Here is a 16,928-nt window from a genome sequence, read left to right as displayed (position 1 = left end):
GTGTAACTGACGAAGATATTGTCAAGTATTTTTCCTAGGTATTTTATTCTTGGTTTTCGAAATTCCAGTGTTTCATGCTTGTGGCAAGCATTTTAGTATGATGATCATTGTTTGCTCATAAAGGTCTTTTTGAAAATGCTATACCATGGGAATTTGCTGGTGTCCGCCAAGGTTTAGCAGTTTAGAAGAAGAAAGGGTACGCACGCAGCAGTTTCCAAAACGCTAAGTCCACTGCATTAATGAATGCATTACATATAAAAACCCTCTGTTTCCACTTTAATGCTGCATGCACTCTTTACTACTGAATGAATTAGTGTCAAAGTTCTTTGGGGGAATAAGAATACAATCTACAGCTGAGAAAAGCATCTCAAAACAAGCCCTCATGCCACTCAGTTTTTTCCCTAAGCAAGACAAAATCTGAGAAATTGAATGGTTTAAATATTCGAGCCCTGTTTTCAGGGAACGCTTATTAGAAACAGGCTATACGCGAGACTCAAAGTCGGCCACAATCTGGGGCAGCCCACATCCGAGTAGCCCGGCCGTCTAAAACGGGGTGTCTTTCAAACCGAGTCGCAGTCCTTCTGCAGCCGGGACGGCCCGAGCGGCGGAAAGCGGGTACGCGGCGGCCGACCGCAACCGTTTGCGCGTTCCCAACGACCGCGGGAGGTCAGGCGGGGGGCGCTCCGGAGGAGGGGGGCTCTGACGCGGCCTGCTCTTCCCCCGCAGTGTTTCCGGCGGAGGGCGAGGACAGGAAGGACAAGCAGTGGCAGAGGAGGGGCCTAGTGTGCGTGCACTGCCAGAGGAAGGGCTCGCACGTGGACTTCCTGTCCGATGGACGGCACTGCAGTGAGCGCTGCCTGAGGCAGACCCAGCAGGAGTGAGTAGGCCGGACCGGGCCGACATCGGGCCCAGCTCAGAGCCCTGCATTATTTAAGGGGAAACCGAAACCCCCCGATCTGACATTATTGTGTTTTATCGATCCCGCCGCTGTTGAAAGGTTTTAAAGGCAAACTGTGCAGGATTTTTACCTTGAAAATATTATACTGTAACCGTGCTCAATTATGTCTATGGTGCGCTGACAATCTTGTCTTTGTGCACATTTGCTGAATCCTTGCTCCTCTGCCTGTATTGCTTCTTCTAAGAAGTGTTCGGGATGTTTCTACATAAAAATGAAAGTGGTATAAATAGTAAAATATTAAAATGGAGGTGACTGGGCAGGTTTGAGGGTGGAGGAGGAGACTTCTGTGGTTGTAAACAGGACCACAGTCAGGCTAATCATCCTGCATAGCAAGCCTTTCAAACTGTGTTTGAAATCTATCAGATGTGAAATCTGTTCAGATATCTTTACACATCCTGTGTCCTAAATGTACCTCTTTCCCTCAATTATATATGCTGGTACATTCAGTGGGTGTGACTACCCTGGTGATGCATCACTTAGGCAGATTTTTGCAAGATGGGAGACTAAGATTTCTGTGTCTTTTGACTATATTATCAATGGGCATATTAATTTAGCATTAAAACTGACTTTATGGTTCCCCCCAGGTTGTAATGTTACCATTCAAACAGATCTCATACTGTAATTATCTGAGATTTGGTCAAACAAGCCTGAAATGTTCTGTTATAATGAAACAAAACACTGGCAAATAGCATTTCAGTGTAGGATCTTTGTTTAATCATTTTCTTTTGGCTTGTCATTTTTCTTTGTCTATTTTCTGGCACAGAACCATTTATCTAGAACATGAAAAACAGACATAATATAAAACAGCGTGTTATTTGTGCAGAGATTTTTGCAGTCACAGTAATGTTGTAAACAAAGAGATTTCTTGGACTTAAAACAGATCAAAGCGGAACGTTTGACTCCTGTCCCAGTGTAGAGATACAAACTGCCTTTCCTTCTGTACTGAAAAAAAACAAGCAACAAAACAGATTCATGCCTTTGAGCTCTGTTCAGACTGAATACAGTGAACTTTGCCCTTAAATCCCAGTTAGAAACTTCAGGAGAAGGTATTATCTTGCGTCTTACTTTTATTCATAAATTTAGCCAAACTCATCTCTGTATGGAGATTGGGACTGTTGAAACAAAGTTTAGGGCAGGGGTCACCAACCCTGTTCCTGGAGATCTACCGACCTGAAGGTTTACACTTCAACCCTAATTTGGCACACCTGTTTCTACTAATTAGCAGCTCAATGAGATTTGAATCTGTTGAATGAGGCGTGCTCTTTTAGGGTTGGAGTGAAAACCTGTCGGATGGTAGATCTCCAGTAACAGGATTGGTTTAGGGTATGGCGAGCACTCTGACCTTAGATTGACATTAGGATTAAATTGAGGTCTGTGTCCAAACTGGAAATTCCTGTGTAACTCTCTTTATTGTCATTAAGTGTTCAGTTGGGTTAGCTCCCACTGAAAAGTGTTGTCTTTCTGAAATTCAGAAAAACCTTGCAAATCTCCCAATTTTGCTATCTCTGACTTTTGTCGTGATGTAAATTTACCGGTATCGTATTGCGTCAGTGACATTTCAAAAGTAAAGGGAAACTGGGAAAAGTATTGTTCAGTGGCAATAGTAACTGAGAGTAAGTATTAACAACAGACATTGTTTGTGTTTCTGGCCCATGGACGAGACCTCCTTCTACGCTGGCCTTTTTATGTTTAGCTTACGTATATTTATGCTGTTGTGTTCTTTATCTATTCCCTGTGACATTACCCTGGAAAGGGCACGTAACAAAGCCCAAACAAACCCATGCGCGCCACACCACTCAGAAATCACCATATTGAATAATATTTGCTGGCATATCTCCGCTGCTCCTCTTACTGAGATCCCATTGTTCGGCATTGCTCCAAATCTCTTGCTCACAAAATGGCGCTTTTGTTTAAAACCGGTTATTTTCGCAAACCCGAAAACCAGGGCCTCCGCCATCGGATGGAGCGGATTGGCAGACCAACACCCGACGGCATCCCTTCTGTGCGGGATGGAACAGCGGTTCCCCTACGCGGGAGGACACAGTAATAATTTAGTGGGCTGTTAATGTAAGGGGCGCGCTATAATGCTAATGCAGGCAGCGAGGTGGATCAGGCCAGCACTGCATTGCCGTGGGCCGCGGCCCAGCGCATGTATCCATTGTCTTAAGAAGGAGGCGCTGCCAGGAGAACGTTCGTCTTAAAGTGGTACTCCCTCCTCGGGTTTCGCACTGCCATGGCAACGGAAAATTGAGTGGGGGGCGGGGGGGTGCATAGTTCCTTTTGTCAGTTTCTGCTTTTTCTCTAGGAAGGAAATAATGGCACCTATTTTAATTAAGTGCGCTAATGAAACGCGTACGCCGCCTGTAGCGGTTGTGTAATTGTGTTTTCTTTTTCTTATTAATTATATGTTATTTGACAGTTTAGTGAAAATTGCATAGTCCATTAGGGTTGCACTAACTGGAGGGGTTAAGGGCATTCACATGGACTCTGAAAGCTGTGCTCTCATTTTAACTTGAATATGACATTATTGTCTCCAAAACTCAGCTTGGCTGAAGGCAAAGGGAGGTCAAGGGCATTTCTCTCATGTCTTTGGAGGAGTACGCGCATTACAATTTTTAGGTCACTGAAAAATGTTCAACAGGGAAAATAAGCAGGGCTGCCAACATTGCAGAATTGTTAGAAATATTGATCGACTATATCCAAAAATGAAATGAAAGCATGTATATTTCTGATGAACAGCTGGACAAATTGAGTTTAATAATGTATCTTAATGAACACATGGGAACAAAAGCATTGTTTTTGTATTTGCCTCATTCTGTGCTTCTGTATTTGAATTTTTCCTGGCAGTTTTTAGCCTTTAAGGTGTGAGATAGCTAATATGTGTCAATCACTCTACTGACTGAGAGTTCAACAACAACTAACTCATAAAAACATTCCCACAGACCTGCTGTTGAAAAAGTTAAAACCTTGTGGTTGCCTGTGACCTTACCTGGCCTGTATTTAGCTTTGGTTGTTCTGAGGTCTCAATGTTAGTGCGTTTCCATGTTAGTGACCACATACATTGTAGATATGCTGAATGCATTGTAAAGTAGATCATGCCATGTACATTGTCTTTAATGTTTTTTTCAGTCTGCTAATATTAATATAATCACCATTGCAATGGCATTGTCAACACATTGGTTGAAGAAACAACCTACTTAATATAGGTTAGGCTGTTCAAGAGACGATCACATGTTACATACTATCAATGTTACATACTATCAATATCTGGTTTTTAAAGCCTTCAGTATCAGACAATGTTAAAGATAATGGGACAGTACAATTGTTCTGGATTCATTATGGAAATGATTATTAACATTAGCAGTCATTAGCGGTCACTACATTAGCAGTCATTAGCGGTCTGATAATACTAATACAGTTGAAAATAAAAGCATTTGGTGTTTTGAATGCAGAGAGCAGAGGGCCAAGAGAGAGGCGCCCAAAAGCAATGGAGAGATGCTGGGGGTCGGGCGTAAAAGACACCTCCAGAGGCAGGAGAGCACTGCTGAGGAAACGGACAACACGCCGGAAGTGCAGGATGACGACGAAGACTACGTACGTATTCCAGTAGACCCGTCGCACAGACACTGGAATGCCTGCCATTTAACCCTTTTAGGCATAAGATCAGAAATTTGATTAGCATATTCTTCACATTCTAATGCTGATGTAGCAATCACTACTGGTGATCGACTGCAATGGAGTTCTCCAACAATTACCTCCAAAACAAAATTCCTAAATAGCTACTCTTCATAGGTTTTGGGGTTAATGTAAGTCATGTGGGCACTTGATTGGGGAAGGCTGCCCTGGTGCGAAATCCAGCAATGACCAGCTTGAAGTCCCAGCTACCAGCTGTTTCAAAACATAGCTTGAGCCTGTTAAACCATGTTGAGTATGGAGCTGATGTAGCTTGAGCAGTTTTTTTAGCAGGGCGTGCCTTTATTGAAGCTCCCATATTGTACACCTTTCCAGTTTTATATGTCTATTCTCCAGCGCCTCTCATGAGCTTTACCAAGAACAGGCTGTTTTAGTGACTGTCTTTAAGGCTCAGTGAAATCAATGATCCTCTGGTCTGATTGGCTGGCTAGCTACGCAAAGAGCTGAACGCCAAGCGCTTGGATGTCATCCGGCTACAAGGTAGCAAATGAGCGTATAGTTGTGACATCATAAAGTCCAAACAGCTCCTTTAAATTAACTATTAATATGGATTATGTGGATTTCTTTGGGGACTGTTTGTTTTGACACTTTCACTGTGTTTTTATAGCCCCTCCAACTACCTTATAATTCACATAGCAAGGGAAATAGCATTCTCAACAATATGGGACCTTTAACACGGCTGGATTATACATCAAGGTCGTACTGATTTAGCCAAAACAAGCTGCTTTAGATTCTGCCGTGTTACACAACGCATGTAGGCAAGTGTCGCTAAAATTATGCAGCGCTTTTCCTGTAGAAGTGGCATAGGATATTAAGACATGTGCCTGTCTCTTGCAAGGACTGTTATTGCAAGTCTGCCACACACTTCTCCTTTTGTTTCATGTGGGAGAACAATATACTAACAGACATTCTGAACCTTACACTGGTTTTGAGTGTAAAACACTGTAGTGCATAGCTGCCAACTCTCATGCTTTCGGCGTGAGACACATGCATTTGCCTGTTTTCACACACACATGCAAATGCGTGTGTCTCACGCCGAAAGCATCAGAGTTGGCAGCTATGGTAGTATACATGGATATGTAATGGTCAGCTTTAAAACTATTTCATTAGACCTGATTCTGACAATGAATTGATAATTGTATGATAATCTTGTCACTTACAGTTTTTCTCAATCATGTCTTGAGTACTCCTGTAGTTTGTTGTTGTTATTGTTTTGTGTTTATTTTGTGTCTGCATGTGCTGGGGGGGGGGGGGGGTTCTTTGTTCGGTCACGTGACTCGGGAGCGTTCTGCCGCGGTTGAGCATCGTGTGTGTGTGTGTGTGTGTGTGTGTGTGTGGAACAGGAAGAGAAGGCAGACAGGAAGACGACGCGGGGGCCGCAGCGAGGTCGTAGGAAGCGGAGGGGAGACGCGGCGCTGCTGAAACACAGTGAGTGGAGCCGCTCGGCGAGAGGAAGCCGCGGACGGCCGTTCCCCGGCGTTAGCGCTGACGGCTCGCTGCCCTCCCTCTGCCCGCAGATGGATTCCGTCTCCGCGGGTTCGATTTCTTTAAACCGTTTGTCGTAGCCGCTTTTTTTTTCCGGGTTCGTTTTCTCTCAGTTTGGGATCCTCTTGTCGCGTTGGCAGGCTTGTCTTCTCCCTGCGGGTTTGGGAGGGTGCGGGTGAGGACACCGCGTCCTGGCTGCAGCTGCTGATTCTCGCGCCGCGGCTCTTCTGGCGGATTTGCGCAGTCGCTGCGCCGGATGGGCGCGTGTCGTGCGCAGCTGGGGCAGACTGAGGCCGCAGGAGCCTGGTGCAGCCAGAGGAGGCGCCGCCCTGCTGACTGAAACGCCAGTTATGCGCTCTGAATGATTGACAGGCAGTCTGCACTGGTCAGGAGTCACTACCAGTCCCCTGGCTGTAGCGCTGAACCAGTGCTTCAGCAGGACGAACTACCTGACAGACCCATTGTCTAATCTGTTTTTTTAATTAAAGATTAGATTTAAGTGATAACAGTTTTTTCAAACCTGCCATGTTTTCTAGGGCATATGGACAAACTGACTGACTGGTGCTTTTTTTGCAGCTGTCCCGTACGGAGGGAAGAAGAAGTCATGGTGCTGGGCCTCTTACCTGGAGCAAGAGAAGGCCCTCAGCGCTCCCAACAAGCTGTTTAAAGAGGTCAGAGCTGGGCCTACCCATAGTTGTGCTGATGCTCTGGGAATATGTCTGCTAATATACAGCATAATTGTGTTTGGTTGTTTATTAATGCATCATCGCTGTTTTGGGTGAGCCTAATTAGCCTTTATATGAACATTTGTACTGTGACACAATTTCTGCTGTTTTGACTCTGCACTCCAGCACATTGTATTTGAAATGAAACAAGGAATATTGCTCAGTTAAATTTGTCCAATTACGTTTGCGCCCCCAAAAAGGGACTATGTATAAAAAAAGGTGACATTCCTATAGGGCTCACTTGATATTGATGTAAATACGCTTAAATTAAAGCTGAAAGTCTGCAATTTTACCTCATATACATAGTTTAATTTCAAATACAATGTGCTGGAGTAGAGCTACGCTACAACAACAGAAAGTGTTTCTCTGTCCAAAAACTTTGGATTGCACTGTATACATTTAATACAATGTGATTTTATTCAACAAATCAAGCCTTGGCTGTGTTTGTTTGCTTTGTTCATTCAGTGCAGAGGTATATGTGAATATTCAATCATACAGTGTTATGGTTCTGTTCCACTGAAAAAAAATGCATTTTTAGCCAAATGTACCTTTTTCTGTTTACTGTGTAAATCATCCCTCAACTATTCAACTTTTAGGATAATACCACCTTTTGAATGATTACGCCATGTGTATGGTGAATTTGTAGAATTATTTACCATTTATACCTTTGGACTCGATTTTCTCAAAACCTGATTTTGAACGATATTACAGGACTCTGTGCATAGTCATCCTATCATCAAGAAACTTTGCAAACTTTTACTCCATATCCAGGAGACTGTTTTAAGCCAATTCATAATTATTATATTGTTATAAGCTTTACAAATCTCATTGTTAGATTCTGAAGTTTTATATAAAAAATAAAAGGATTCTCGAAAAATGACTATTGGGTACTGGTGATAAAGAAATGGCTCAAAACAGTCTTCAAACATATCTTTATTTAGAATCTGAAAGAATTATAACAATATTTTACTTGGTTCAGATTATAGGCTGCTAGAAAATGTGTAATTTCCGCCATCTTGAATTAAGTATGCAAATTAGTGAATTAACATATTTTGTCAGAATTTAGTCCTTACCTAATGATAATTGAAGTACGTAACTCTGAAATGATCTGGAAGACCAAAGATGTTTTTGGTGGAACATAACCTTAAGCAGGGATGGAAAGTTGTCATAGACTGTTTGAGAGATGCTCTAGCTTAATCTCATTAACCCCCTTCAGTGTGATTCCACTGCAAATTAATTTCCCTGTTTATTTGTATTATTCTGGCTAGCATAGCACCTTGCTGCCTCATATAATAGAAAAAGCTTTAAGTGAATTGGTGCGGTTATTCTGTGAGGGTGGTGTTGGAAAGGTTGGGAGGTGGGTTGATTAATGGGTGGGTTTCTGTTTGGATTTAGCACCAGTCCTACCCACAGAATAAGAATGGCTTTCGGGTAGGGATGAGACTGGAAGGAGTGGACCCTGAACACCCCTCCATGTACTGTGTGCTGACAGTTGCCGAGGTAACCACACACATATAGCCAGACAAAGGCTGTCTATAACTCTTCGAAGATTGAACTTCCTGGAAATGTGTTTCACTATAAACAGGCCTGTAAACAAAAAATGGAATAGCAAATATAATTAATGAACAAATGAATGAATGGATGACTGAATGATATTGGTATGGAAAATAATTAGGTGCAGGTTTTCTCAATTCTCAATTTCTCAACACATTTGGTGAGCTCATACTGTATATGTGATAATGATATGTACAAATGTTATTTGAGAAAAATGCACCTTATTCTGTGTTCTTTGCTCTTGTTCATTCATTCCATAACTTTGCTATTCAGCATATTGTATATATCTGTGATATTTTAAAGAAAATGAAAATGGCTTTCTCTTCATGCATGCTATTCTGTTTTAAATATCTCAGTTCTTCAGTCCTGCGAAAATAAATAATCATTACCTGCACCAGTAAGACTAAACAATATAAGGGTGACCATTAATTGCCAATGTGTGTCTGTAGGTTTCAGGGCACAGAATCAGGCTGCACTTCGACAAGTACAGCGACTGCTATGACTTCTGGGTAAATTCCAATTCTCCGGACATCCACCCGGTGGGCTGGTGTGAGAAAACGGGACACAAGCTTCACGCTCCGAAAGGTAGCCACTGCACAGTCAGCGAAGTACATCTGAAAAAGTGCCAAAAAGATATCCAGGCAGCCCCAGGAGAAATGAAACGTTCCAGTATTCACAGAATTATAACCTCAGGAGATTCATAGAATTACAAGGATCAGGGAGAGTGCAGGTGTTGCCATACATTCCTGGAATTATAGGGCTCTACAGATTTAAGTGGACATTATTAGTCCAACAGTAATTGAAGGGTGGTAGTGGTACCATTGCAGAACAGAAACGGAGACGTTATTTAAGTCCTTGCAGTAATTGATGAAAATAACATGGAAAGAAATTGCTAATACTGGTGGAAGAGGCATTTGTAGTTGTGCAAAGTGTGGCCCAAAAACGGAACCTTGAAAATACACGAGATTTAAAAATTGTAGAAGCGTGCTCTATTGACAAGCTCTGCGTGGGCTGGTCTCCCACGGCAACGGTTACTGCCACGCTTTGCGCTATTACAGCAGAGCAGTGTATTGAATAAAAAAATGAAGAGCTGTTTTCCTATTGCATGCATTCTTACTGTCACTAAATTGTATTTCATGTACAGTATTAAATATTATCAGAGCTCGCTGATTACCTTCTCTAATTTGCTGATATAATTGTTAACCCCTTTGATATATTGACATAAATGTGAGATACCCAAAATAAAACGGTAACTGTTTGTGAACCCTTTTGACTACAGGCATAATCCTGGTCTCTTCTGAAAGGTAATGCTTTGGAGTTACCAAGAGCCAGAATTACTCAAAATGTTGCTAAAACAAAGCTTACAGAAGCTGAAACGCAGTGGAAGTGGATGATTTTTTTATCACTGAAAATACTTTCTGTTTTTGAGTGGAGACAGATCATTGTGGCTTTTTATAATTAGAAACTATTATGCATTTGGTTCGCTGGACCCTTGCCGTGAAAAGGAGGCCTTGATTTGCGTAGTCTGTGGATTTCCAAAATGCAAAGAAGGCGTCCCTCTATGCTTGTATTACCACCCACATGTTGCAAATTAAGGAACTGTTGTTGCTAAAGCATCTTAAAATAGGTTATACAGATAGAACCGTGAGTTTTAAGCTTTCAAATGGAATATTCTGTTGCCATAGTGATTGGAAATTGCACCCTGAAAAAATAAATGAATGCAAAAAAACCCACACCTGCCCAGCCCTGGGCCGGTGGGACTTAAGGGGTTAAATGGGGCTTTCTGACTGTCGGCCTATAGGAACAGGGAGCCTTATACAGTTTTGGTTTTTAATATGCAGGTATAAAGGAGGAGGAATTTAATTGGCAGTCCTACATCAAGCTGTGCAAGGCCCAGGCTGCACCCAAAGCCTTGTTTGAGAGCCAGAACACGGTGAGTACAGAAGGCCTGCGGCCAATCAGAACGCACCGCTGGCTACACATATGGCACTCCCACTGTCCTCAAACAATGATGCTACTGACAATACATTGGTTCAGTGTTCAGTGTAAGGTTTTCAATTGACTGGGAGTAATCACCATTTTGTATTAAGATAACAGGAGTTATAAAAGGCATGTGGTAATTTCTAGCCCTACTTGTGTCTTCGTCTAGCACTTCCATCTTGCACTTGCATCTCCATCCATGTTGTAGTTCTTAATCGTATCTCAACAATATCTAATCATGCGTTGCGTCTAGTTTATGACATGAAATTAGCCTGTATTTACCATGTGAACTAGACTTGAAGATCAAGGCTATGGATGACTGATACTTTATGCGAATTGTACCTTATCTGACCTGTGTTCTGTAGTTAGGCAGCGTCTAATGGTCATACAGTTAAGGATGATCATCGTAATGATGATAATGATTATGATTAATGTTAATAGGTCAAACTTCTTCATGCAGCACTTATCTCTTATGGCAGTATAATTTGCTGTGAGAAAGTCCTAAAATGGTTGGATGACATTCAGTTTAGTACCTCTGTGTGCACAATCTCTCCCTTATGACAGCTTTCGTAAGGGCCCACCTACTGTGAAATTTACCCAGAGATGCACAGCTGACAGTCTTTCAGTTTTCAAATGTTACTTAGCCTTTAGGGAGCTGGGCTTAAGCAGAATGTTGCAGAATTATATCCTACTTGGGAATGCGCTATGGCACCTTTAAACAAGGCTTTTTAAGGAAATGATTCCCTAATTTTCACCCCGATAAATGGATATTATTTAATAGTGTAAATATCATCCTTGATAAGGGCATCGGGTAGTAGTGGTGATGACGATAATAAGATGGCAAAGCACTCATCGAACACAAGCAACACGCAACATGCAGTAACTTTGTATAACCATGTGTTTACTGTGTACCCTGTATCATAGCTTGTTCTTAAATTAATATAGAGTGTAATGGCACTTATATAGTTGTATAGATGTTGTTTTTTGTATTAGTTATTGTATTGTTGTACTCGGGGTATTCTAGCTGCCAACTGTGGTATGCTAGTTTGGAAGTTGATGTATTCTTCAAGGGTTCCGATTATATCTGTATGGTTACACTATGACTCGGAACTGTACTGTCCTCTCAGGTCCTCTTCGCACTTGTACTTGTGTTTGATCTGCACTTCGTTGTACGTCGCTCTGGATAAGAGCGTCTGCTAAATGCCATGTAATGTAATAGAGCTCTGCCCCCAAATTTGGGTTTTGTTGATTACAGTAACCTGCAAATATAAATCTACAAATATATAAATATAGTGCTGTTTTGGGATGAATTTCTCTGAATCACTATTTTCTGATACGGCGTATACACAATAATAAAATAAGATGGAGTACTTATTTGTCAAAGTAATAGCAGATATAACACAATAATTACTGTAGCGGTTTGAATGGGGTCCATTTGGGTATGTTTGAATATTTGTTGTGTTGAAAAAGGCGCAGCCACACGAGAATCACACTGGTTATTTTCTGCAGCTGAATTCTGTCACTGAAATAATAATTAGCCTGCTTTTTTGTTCCAGACCGTCACCCCTTCAGGATTTCGAATCGGAATGAAGCTGGAAGCCATTGACAAGAAAAACCCCACTTTCATCTGCGTTGCCACAGTAACAGACATGGTGGATAGCCGATTCCTGGTGCACTTCGATAACTGGGATGAGAGTTATGACTACTGGTAAAGCTATCTTTTCACCCTTCAGCTGTTTTTCTCAGTATAATTTGTTTCGAGAAAAGGCCAAGTTATGATTATCTGTTATTAAGCTCGGACAATCACAATTGCAGACAACGACGGGCTAATGTAGAAAAACACAATAATGGAGAAATCACAAATACATTGCAAAGTATACACATTAGGTGTGCTTGTTGAGGGCAAGAGTGAGTTATTTCACTGTCATTTTACAATATTAGAACATTTCATATCACCAGGAGAGCCATCTCTGCTATTTAACCAAGGGGACTCCTATTACCACTGCTGTGACCACCGGTTCATAATTTATGACATCTTTTGTAATTTGGTCATTCAGGGACATTTTAATCAGTGTAAAAATGTGTGACATATTTTTAAAGATTGAAACCAAAGGGCTGAAAAATTAGCTCCTTCTTCTCTGTCTTATTTCTGGTCGACCGTTCTTCATCTCATTCTTGAAAATCTGGCCTGCCTACTGTAAAAAAAAAAACAAGGTTATTAATCGTGCAGAAGTATTTACTACTGGCAGCGGCCCAAGGCCTGGCCCAGTTCAGCTGCCAGACCTGTTTCTGCAGTGTTCGCTCCTTTATTTAAGTCTGGCATGGGCTGTACGTACACGCAAACAGCCCTCCATTGATATCATTGCCTGACCACACCCAGCCATATTCCCACATCGACAGAAAACATGAACTCTGTAAAGCTTTGTACAGTGTCATTTTTAACACACTGAGGTACCGTATTGCTCATAGCTTCTGACGTTCTGCTGAAAAAAAAACAGCTCAAACTAGGTTCTCAAACAGCTGGTAGCTGGTTGACCAGTTAGACCAGCTCGATTCTCCACATGGTTTGACCAGCTCAAGCTATGTTTTGAAACAGCTGGTAGCTGGTGTTTAAAGCTGGTCCTAGCTGGATTTTACACCAGGGAAAGCTTCTGACTGCAGTTAGTGTTCTCTTTCAGCACATTCATCAGGTGTAGCCTGTAGATAAGCCTGAAGATGTTTTAGGTCACGTTGTACCTCCAGCTCCAAGGCTGAGCCAAGCCACATCACAAACAAATAGCACAGTAGTATTCACTATCTACATTCTTACAGCATTAATTTGGTTAAACAATATCTCTTTAACTATTTCTAGGTGTGGTGTAGTCATTTGGCTTGCTAGCAGACTGCAGTTCTTAGTTTGATATCACTGTTTTGGGTGTAGTAATGGACGTGGAACGCAAGATGGCACTGATTGATTAGGATAGATTCAAATGCCACATATTTCATAAACAATTTAACGTGCTGAGGATGCAGCGCTCTCTGTGTAGGTTTGGATGGTGTAGCCTTAGCAACAGAGAATCTTACGTTCCAGAGAAAAGGGGGGGGGGAACCCTCCCCAATAAGTATCCACTGTAGCTTACGGTTACGTAGCAGTTAGATGTATGGCTCACAGTGCCCTTCCTTCCATTGCATTTTTTAAGGGCTATTCACAGAGAATTGGTAGAATTGGGTTCTTAACGGACCTGTCTGACATATGCAGGACGGCGTGCAAAGTTTAAACGGGCCGGGAATTATGTACGTTCATGAATAAATGAGTTCGAGGAGAGGAGAACCTGGAGCGGCTCTGTGAACAGTGTCGCCCAGGGAGGCTCCTGCTACAGATGCCGTGTCAGTGCTGTTCTCATCAGGGAGCCACAGGGTTTGCAACACCTCGGGTCAGAACGCATTTAAATTACACAGCCCTCTGAAACCACTGAGACCCGCTTGATAACAGCTCTCAGACAACAATACTGACCGTAGTGCCTCCTTCAGTGCCTGGAATGGAATGGACTGGGTAACAACCTTTGAGCAATGTTACAGAGTCCACGTGTCGAGTTCTGAACAGTTTGTGATAACCCCTAAATTGCTGTATTTCACTGACCAGATACTGAATAAGTCATTACTCCTATACATTATTGCTGACCATTTTGATTCGCTCATAAGTAGCCTCTGTATAGCATATGCAATTGTTGACTACTATTGAACTAGTTCAATATCAATTTTGAAATGACACAAATCACACCGCTGACTACATTACAACCCCAAGTCGGAATTCTGCATAAGTGCAGGCTCAGTATCTACTAAAACCCCCAGTTATTCAGTGATAACTATTAGTGAATAATGTTACCAACATACAACTGTGACTGCTATTATGAATGAGTGACTAATAATATGAATGACCGGAATTAAAGTCTAAAGCAACTCCACCCTAACCCCTTAACAGTAGTGTACGGAATCAGGAACTATGGAGAATGCCTCAATACCAGCCCTAAAACAGGACTACAAACCTTATTTTCTCAGTAGGATTGCTCGGGCAGTTCACCTAAAAGTGAAATTAAGATATGTTTCCACTTACCCAGAATCGTATTTGTCCATCCATAGTTTTGCTGAGATGTTGCATTTTCCATATATTTTCTATATATCATAGTTACCCGGGTGAAATGGGCCTTCATCCTGTGGCTTCAAAGCACCAAAAAATGTACATTCAAAAACATCCACTTCTACCGATGTACACCAACTGGGTAGCCGGCAGGTGGACCAGTATGAAACTTGAGTGGTGGTGATACATGGTATAATGTTTGTAATTTCAATATAACAACCTGTGTGCAACATGCTTTATTAAAGCACATAACAGCTTCAAAAGGCATGGTTGAGTTATTAACAGGGTGTAATTTATGTTGTCGAAATTACACCCGTTTAATATCCCAACCATGAATTTTGAAGCTGCTGTTATTGTTCTTGTGACTGACTCAATGACGCCTAAACAGCATTATTGAGAGCACTGATTCAGTAGCAGGCTAGAAATAACTGACCAGCAAGCCCTGTTTAATGTTAGTCTTTGTTTCACAACATGACAGGGGGGCAGCTTGCGTGGGCGGGCATTGGAGCGGAATCCCCCCAAGCCTCAGACACAGTAGTGGGGGCCATCCGTTCTCCCAAAACAAATCTTTTCCTTATTGGGCCGATAAGCCCAGCACCAGAAGGAGTTTTCCCCAAGTGTGTTTGTGTTAGGTGTGCCTTCACTGAAATATCCCATGTGAAAATGGTTATTGGTGACTGTCGTGCGTTCCGGTTTCTGATCCATGCACACGTTGGCCTGTGCTGAAGAGTGTTTTGCATGTAGTTGAATTGATGTTTGTATGAATTCTGCAGTTTTTATATTTGATGTGTATTTTTTGTTGACCTGTGCTTTGAGTAACCTCAGGCAGCAGGGTGAGGTAAAGTGACGTCTTTCGATATGACCTTTCCTTGTCGAGGGTCTCCTTATAACCTGTGTGTGTTCCCCTGTAGGTGTGATGCCACGGGTCCCTACATTCATCCGGTTGGCTGGTGTCAGGAGAATGCTAAGACCCTCACAACTCCTCCAGGTCAGTCTAAAACACCTGCTCACACTCCCATTCAATCAAAAGCACCCACGTATACGCAGGGCAGTCAAAAACACCCACACCAAAACACCCTCTCAACCTCTCCAGGTCAGTCTAAAACACCTGCTCACACTTCCGTTCAATCAAAAACACCCAGGTATACACAGGTCAGTCTAAAACACCCACTCACACTTCCACACTATCAATATGCAGAAGACAAATTAGTTATATCCATCTTATATCTTATTTGTGGTCCCTTTCACTCTTTGCTTCCCCTGAACTGTATCCAGTCAGCGGTTCTGTCCCTTTCCCTCTTAGCTTCACTGAAGGTGCCCTGAACCGTATCCAGTCAGCGGTTCTGAGACAGAATTAGCGGTCCCTCAGCTTCACTGCAGTATTCAGTTCCTCAAGGCCTTTGCGGTGTGCATTCTGCCTGTGTTTATTCAAGCAGTTCACCCTGTGTGAAATTAGCATAGAGAACATCCCGCACCACACACAGGCACCGGGGGCTTAGGGTTTATTAGGGTTTCCGCAGCGACACCGCCTTCTTCACAAACCGCATCACAGAGACAGCTGGGCCTGGATCAAGTTCCAATAACCCTCACTTTTAACAGCAGCCCGTGTGGATGTTGCCTCCACTATTGCATTACTCTCTCTGGATTGTGTTGTTTATCTGACTACAAATGGTGGGGGAAGAAGGAAATAGCATTCAGCCTGGAGGCTCTGGTCCATGCATGAATTATATATTGATTATGTAATTATAATACAACTATATATTAATTTTAATACCCTTCTCATTGCAGGCAATATAATGTATCAAAGTACGTTTCTCTAATAGGCAGAGAACAATCCTAACACTTCATCACTTAATAAGCATTTCATTATGAAAGGAAGTTACTGTCCCAAAGGAGTCCCCCCACACCTTCCCCAGGCAATTATATAATTTATGTGTGTGTGTGTGGGTATGTGTGTATGTTTGTGTGTTTCAGTGATATGAAGTTGTTCTTTCCCAGTGAACATTTTTGTGGTGAAAAGTTGGTGAAACAGTGTCTAGGCATTCAGGTGAACATCTGGCTACATTTGGTTGCAAAGTGAAAGGATTGTAGCCAACTTGGACATAGGCAGACTATATCTGGGTAAAACCTGAGCTATATTGCGGTTAACCATGTCTATTTATGTTAAAGCATCTCTCAACATAGATTCCTCCCCTCTAGATATCTAGTTTCTGGCTTTTGCTGACTGGGATCATTGCTTTGCAGGTTACCCGGATGCAAAGACTTTTTCCTGGGAAGGATACCTGGAGGAAACCAACTCTTTGCCAGCCCCTGCGAGGGCCTTCAAATCGGTGAGCATATCATTGCCTGAGTGACACTTCCCCAGTGGATCAACCAAGAACTGCAGTGTGTGGTGTGAATCCATACACAGCAAAAA

At 42.3% G+C, this 16,928-nt stretch overlaps 1 protein-coding gene across 2 annotated transcripts in view; it reads left to right on the top strand.

Moving 5' to 3' along the window:
- The window catches only part of l3mbtl3 (L3MBTL histone methyl-lysine binding protein 3), a 41,307-nt gene that overhangs the window by 4,242 nt on the left and 20,137 nt on the right, over window positions 1-16,928 (top strand). Inside the window, exons 4-13 of one of the 2 annotated variants that reach the window (XM_061242857.1) lie at window positions 727-877; window positions 4,411-4,552; window positions 5,995-6,079; window positions 6,713-6,807; window positions 8,257-8,361; window positions 8,865-9,000; window positions 10,257-10,348; window positions 11,952-12,103; window positions 15,424-15,500; window positions 16,757-16,842. In XM_061242857.1, coding sequence (XP_061098841.1) covers window positions 727-877; window positions 4,411-4,552; window positions 5,995-6,079; window positions 6,713-6,807; window positions 8,257-8,361; window positions 8,865-9,000; window positions 10,257-10,348; window positions 11,952-12,103; window positions 15,424-15,500; window positions 16,757-16,842 — 1,121 coding nt within the window. Of the gene's footprint in view, window positions 1-726; window positions 878-4,410; window positions 4,553-5,994; window positions 6,188-6,712; window positions 6,808-8,256; window positions 8,362-8,864; window positions 9,001-10,256; window positions 10,349-11,951; window positions 12,104-15,423; window positions 15,501-16,756; window positions 16,843-16,928 lie in introns of both variants that reach the window. The other variant, XM_061242855.1, reaches the window with a different exon arrangement.

Source organism: Conger conger, chromosome 5 (genome assembly GCF_963514075.1).
Source record: "Conger conger chromosome 5, fConCon1.1, whole genome shotgun sequence".
NCBI lineage: Eukaryota > Metazoa > Chordata > Actinopteri > Anguilliformes > Congridae > Conger > Conger conger.
This window is presented reverse-complemented; position numbering and strand designations above follow the sequence as displayed.